We start from the raw sequence: 3,350 nt of genomic DNA, 5'->3' as shown, positions 1-3,350 counted from the left end.
TATATATATATACTCTCTTTTTTAACAAATTACATGATAAAATCTAATATTTTTTAATTTTTTAGGAGTGGTAGGAGGCAGACGATGGTCACGAGCGAGGGTTCGTCGAGTCCACCTCCACCGCCTCCACCTCCGCTTCCTCCAGGTTCAAGGCATACTCTCGGATCTCCTAGGAACTCGCCTCGAATGACCAGAAGACATCAACAAATTTCCGCTTCTTTGGCAACAACGCCTACCCAGAGTACCCAGAATGCTCTGAGCCCTGAATTTGGCGCGGAAGGACTTCCTTCCAGTGGTTCCAGACCCAGTGGTCTCGACAGGGTACTTTTGGAGCGAAATCTTGAGAGACTGTTACAGGAACGCGGCTCTCATCCTGACGAAAACTGTAATGAGTTGGGAAGGTACGTCACTTTACTACTTTACGAAAGCTCGAATTAACAGCACGATCTGAATATTAACTATTATTTATCTTTCCAAGTGAGCTATAAGTATATAGCAGGTAACATTTGAGTTAAAATTTGAGTTAAAATACAACATAAAATAAGTAAGAATACCATTAGATTCTAAAAATGGGAGGTATTTAAAAATCTATTTGTTCTGTCTACCTTGTGAATCTAAACAGTGATAGTCGAAATTTGCAAATGATCAATATATATTTTCAACATACACTTTCGTTCACTTTTTTATTCAAGAAATGCATTAACACCAGGTGCGGCGAAATAAAATTTTTCAATGTATGTAATTCTCGAGAATAGATTAAGGGAGAGAAGAGGAGGATAGGGGGAAATAAATATATTTCCTCATACATATTTTTCTACATGGCAAAAGTAGTCGCTCTAATTTTATTTTTTTTTTTTTTAATAAAATTATTAATGAGCTCCTCCATATTTAATTATCGACCATTTCACAATACAATGTCGCAATATAATTTACGTTTTTGATTCAGTGTAGATCGAAGATAACTTTTTAAATGTCTTAAATAAGAAAATCAGCTTTTATTCGAACAACTTGAAGAAGTTGTAGAAGCGTTGAAAAGAACGCGAATAAAGTTTACGTATTTTGATACAAGATATCTCAGGATTGTCACATAAAAATTGCATTACATCCTTCAAGCAATGCAGTGGCATTTTTTGTATGTTTGTAATTTCTACATTATGATTTTTAATTTCTAAATTTCTCCCCGACTAAATATCATACAAATATGAAATTCAGTATATAGAATACTCCATACCAATCATACTGAAGTCACTGCTCATGATTAACACATAAATCGCAATTATAATATTGCAGGCTGATGCAAGCGCGGGATCGGGAGCCTTTGAGATGCATCCAGAATTGCACACCTACTCACGCATCAAGTATGCCAGAACTGCCACCACCTCCGCGGCCATCGTCGGGAGCATCGGCATCAATATCAACATCGACCGCCGGCGCAACGTCCGCCGGCGTACTGTCGCAAGAGCCGGCGACGTCACCGGCCAATCCCGGGATTGGAGCCAGCCAGACGGATCCGCCGACGCCAACGTCGAGACGCGTGCGATTCCAAGGGGATCTAGATGTCAACGATCACAGCGCGACATCGCGCATCCCTCTCTCGCCAACAAACGATCGGAATTCGTCATCATCGCCCTCGCCCACGTCGCTGTCGAGAGCAAACGTGTCACGATCAAGAAGTCTGCAGCCCGAGGAAGTCGCTAGCACGTCTTGGGGTGCGTAAAATCTTTGTCTTTAGAAAAAAATGTATGGATGATTTATATTTTGATGGATGATTTTTTTTTTTTTTATATTCCTATATAAAAGTCAGTATCATGCGATAAGATGGATCTTTTGATTCAGTGTATGCCGCTTCGGGGAGCAAAGGCCACATAAAAAATATTCCACAAAAACTTAAAATTTCCGAAGTTCTAACGGTAAAACAGCGAACGGAATCGGAGACCTCAAGATTCGACTGTAGTTGAAACTGGTCACTGACCTGAAAATAAGACTTATAAATAAATATTCAAAAATTTAAATCTTTAACATTACCTTAGCAGCCACAGGTGTTATAGAATATGTCGTTATAGAATATGGAGGAAAAATTTCAAAATCAATCAAAGATTAAATCAACTCAGTTTTATAATTCTCATAATTAGGGTAAGCTCATCAAAAAATACGATTAAGATTTTGAAAACGAAATCCACAACCAGGATTATCTCGAACACTCATTTTGATATAAAAATAACCCGTAATATATATAAAGTTAATGGCCTTACTAAAATTCGATCTATTTATCCTTCATTTTTTAAAGAGAAGTAAATTAATATCTTAATATTTAAAGACTCTTATCTATGTCAGCATCCTTGTTAAATGAATTCTGTTCTTATTTACTAAAACATATCTTTGCAGGAATGGCAAGCACGTCTAGGTCGAGAATGGACGGCGAGGATGACGACGCCGAGAGCTGTTGCTCGACGTGCAGCTCATCCAGTAGCTCGGACGAGGCCGCGGCTTACGCACTACCACCACGACGAGCCTACGGCGGCGTCCGGATTTCTTACGTGCCAAACGACGCAGTAGCGTGCGCGCGAAAACGCGCGCCCGCTTCCTCGTCGTCATCGAATCAAGCTCAGAGAGACACCGAAAAATGCATCATATCTTGATAACTCCTTCGGTACTCTATGAGTTTTGACCTCGTCGTTATGATAATTAGGAGGACTACAAACATACGACGTTCGAGAAAGAGTTCCTACGAAGTGGATGCACTTTTCGATATCTTTCAAAGCGTTGTCGACGCCTGCAGCATCGCAGCACGTCTTACACGCATGCCAAACATATGGTCGTGTACGACAAATTGAAAATAATACTCATTTCATTTCTGTAAATATTGTAAGCTCTCTTCCGGGGCACGCGATCGTTAGCGAGCCGCCACAATCCAATGATCGCATCCCTTTATTTTTAATACCCTATTAATGTATTTGATAATAATAATAATGATAATGATAATAACCTTGTGTGTTGTCATTCACATTTTACCTGTTACGAAATAAAAATACAACAACAATATCCGCTGTTATTTATGTTATTATTGTGAATAACTGCAACTATCTATTCGTGTGCAGAACCGAAGCTGTTTAACGTAAGTATACCTTCTAATTATACAACATTATTCTCTCATAGCTGTATTCGATTGTTTATCATTTATCTGTGCGATGATGCGATAATCACTCTCGTCAAGGATCATTTTCTTAAACGGTGAAAATTCTAGGCAACATGATCATTATGAATGATAAACTGCAATGCAAAATTTCATTATATAGCTTATTTCGGTAGAAAGTATTCTAATACAATTAAATATATAATTATTTTTCTTC

The 3,350-nt window shown here is 38.5% G+C and overlaps 1 protein-coding gene across 1 annotated transcript; it reads left to right on the top strand.

Moving 5' to 3' along the window:
- Nucleotides 1-65: 65 nt before the first annotated feature.
- LOC108684039 (protein prickle-like) lies at nucleotides 66-2,985 on the top strand (the record flags this gene model as incomplete). The annotated part of the gene is made up of 3 exons (XM_018204803.1): nucleotides 66-401; nucleotides 1,291-1,709; nucleotides 2,386-2,985. Coding segments are annotated over 3 exons (1,009 nt in total), but the record flags the coding sequence as incomplete, so codon positions are not given.
- Nucleotides 2,986-3,350: the final 365 nt, after the last annotated feature.

The sequence above is a fragment of the Atta colombica genome, unplaced genomic scaffold (genome assembly GCF_001594045.1).
Source record: "Atta colombica isolate Treedump-2 unplaced genomic scaffold, Acol1.0 C794177, whole genome shotgun sequence".
Classification (NCBI taxonomy): domain Eukaryota; kingdom Metazoa; phylum Arthropoda; class Insecta; order Hymenoptera; family Formicidae; genus Atta; species Atta colombica.
The sequence above is the reverse complement of the archived record's forward strand: the minus strand, read 5'-3'. Positions and strand labels throughout refer to the sequence as shown.